Source organism: Octopus bimaculoides, chromosome 1, assembly GCF_001194135.2.
Source record: "Octopus bimaculoides isolate UCB-OBI-ISO-001 chromosome 1, ASM119413v2, whole genome shotgun sequence".
Lineage (NCBI taxonomy): Eukaryota > Metazoa > Mollusca > Cephalopoda > Octopoda > Octopodidae > Octopus > Octopus bimaculoides.
Window position 1 is genome coordinate 151,222,669 of NC_068981.1, and position 2,754 is coordinate 151,225,422.

At 33.7% G+C, this 2,754-nt stretch overlaps 1 protein-coding gene across 3 annotated transcripts in view; it reads left to right on the plus strand.

Moving 5' to 3' along the window:
- Positions 1 to 2,754, plus strand: part of LOC106871885 (macrophage mannose receptor 1) — a 51,803-nt gene that overhangs the window by 32,764 nt on the left and 16,285 nt on the right. Inside the window, exon 1 of one of the 3 annotated variants that reach the window (XM_014918639.2) lies at positions 546 to 1,040. The exons of the other annotated variants lie outside the window; for them this stretch is intronic. Coding sequence (XP_014774125.2) covers positions 686 to 1,040 — 355 coding nt within the window. The 5' untranslated portion in view covers positions 546 to 685. Of the gene's footprint in view, positions 1 to 545; positions 1,041 to 2,754 lie in introns of those variants that run through there. 3 annotated transcript variants of the gene reach the window in all.

Here is a 2,754-nt window from a genome sequence, read left to right on the forward strand (position 1 = left end):
TAATATATACTTTTGTTATTTACACCACCTGTCCTCGTCTGTTGTTATTTTTTGTATATTCTCCCATATATATATATATATATATATACACACATACATAGCCCGTATATATATATATATATATATATATATATGTGTGTGTGTGTGTGTCTGTGTGTGTGTGTGTGTGTGTGTGTGAGTGTGTGTGTGTGCGAGTGTGAGTGTTTTCTGTGCTTATATATGTGTATATATTATATGTTTCTGTGTATATTTGAGTTTAAAGAACAAAAGAAAATTCAACTGCTAGGATTATATCTCTGCACTGCAGGTATAAACTTGTCTGTGTGTGTATGTGTGTGCGTACACAGACACACACACACACATGCACACACACACAGACTCACTCATCACTTACTCACTCACTCACACGCACACACACACACATATATATATATGTGCATTCAATTACAAAATATTTTCGTGCGTTGGCAAAGATTCATTGTTAGAATGTCCTGCGGTTCAGTTACATTGTGGAGACGTTTTCGCTTTGTTTGAATAAAAAAAAAAGAGCAGAACTAAAACGCAAGGCTTAGGCTTATTCAATACGAAATATATGTAACAAGAGAACTTCTATCCATGGGAAGTGGTAGTTATTTTTTCACTCGTTAACATTTTAAATACTTTTATCACAATATAATAAAGAACTATGTATTGGTTCTCAGTTAGTCAGGTCATTCTAAAAGCAAATGTTCACGTAATTACTTTGCCAATGCTGTTATTCCATATATGCTTGGACAGTAATGTAGCATGCAGAGAATACTATGGGACTCGTATTCAACCTCCTGCAGCTGCCATTCCAGAAATTGACAAATTAATTCAGGCACCCAACATACAATCGAATATTGAGTGCTTTTTCCTCTGCATGACAAATTCCGAATGTGGCATGATTATTTACAGCGTTTCCAGCAAAGTTTGTATCCTGCGTAAAATCAAGCAATTACCTGGTGCTACAGCATTCATCGACATTCCTGCAAACAGTATTTACACCATTCTACAAGCCCGTGAGTAGTTTTCCTTTGTAGTGTACATACTGGGCGTATTATGACATTTTCTTTCACTTAATGTTAAACCCTCTGTTCTTATTGAAAACGATATTTGTTGTCTGAAAGAAATTTTACTTCTATTTCTAGTAGGTCAAGTGATGATGTAGAAGTTCTCTTTTTGGAACGTGTTACACATTTTGTTCAAGAATAATTATTCTTATCGTCATAATCTCATCTTAGTATAATTCGTCATGTATCCAGGTCTATGTAACCTCGTCTTTCTGAGACAGTAGAATATTTATTTGAAGGTGATTTTGATATAGCCACATAGAGTCCGTCTTTAGGTTCGTGTTGCCTAAGTGTGTGTATATTAAAGATCCTGTGTGCATTTGTGTAGAGATGAGCTTTTGTGTTAATACGTAAAATATCTTCTGGCTGTATATTTTAAAAAAATATCGCGTTTGTGTCTATAGATTAATTCGATGTGCCTATAGATTAATTCGATAATAAAAATGGTTTTATTATCATGTACGATCACTGGTATGGACAAGTAAGACGTACCTTCTGGAAATGTATATTAAAATACTATAGTGTCATGAAATACGTATCACAAAATCCATTGGATGAGGAAGGCTTTTCTCTAATCAATGTATTCATTCAGTGTCTTTCAAACTGAACAATGGGAAAAAGTGTAGGGGTCCATGAAATACGGTGCCTTTGTAAAACAAAAACAAAAAATGAATAAAAGTATAATTTATATAAAAAAAAAGAAAACGCTATTCATAATTTTCAAAAATGACAAGTTTTGCATACTTTTTCTCCGATCAATTTCACTCGCTTCATTTAAGTCTTGTTCATTTAATGTATTAACAATATAGTGGCAACAAGGATCGTTCGTAAAATATTGTATGACTCGACATTTTGGAAATGTCGTATAAAGTTTCCACAGTAAAATAAGTTTGAGAACCTCTGAAAGAGACGTCTTGCTGCTATATTTACAAGTACTCATACAACTACATATAGAATAGTTTTCTGCGTCATTTGATATTATCTAATTTAATATTGACGGGGCTACTTGTCAAACAATGAATGATACCAATTATAATCGGCACTTTGAAGAGCATGTGTATACGTAAGCATGTTGCTCTTGTTAATTTGAGGAAAGATACTGAATTGATTCTTGTCTTTCATTCTTTAATTGCAATGTATTCTTAATGTTCCCATGATTGCAGCAGAACCAGTAATATCCCTCACTGCGTTTTTCACATTTTCTTTCCATGTTTCTTTCAGAATAAGTTAAGTTACATGTCACTGTTGTTGTTCTATTTGTTAAGGCTAAGCTCAACCTTGATCGAGTTACGATCAAGGACATTTCCGCCGAATGTATGTATGTTATCAATCAGTTTCATTTCTGTATTTCTTGTCCATAGAGAAAGAGCCGGACTCTAACATAGATTCAAGGCTCCTTCATTGGAACTTTTATCAACATCATCTAGGTATTTGTGCATATGTGTGTGTGTGTGCAGTATTTGGTGTTAGTGTATGCGTAGATTTGTATGTTTGTTTTATGGATGCGTTTTAGATGCATGCATATGTATTTATGTGCTAAATTTTTGGAAAGTTTTACATATCTTTACAGTTCCATTGATGGCTTGAATCTGTAGTCTTCTAATCAGCCTTTTTATTTCAGGTTTTGAGAACCCCAATTTTTCCAGGTTTTTGTTGAGGCAGT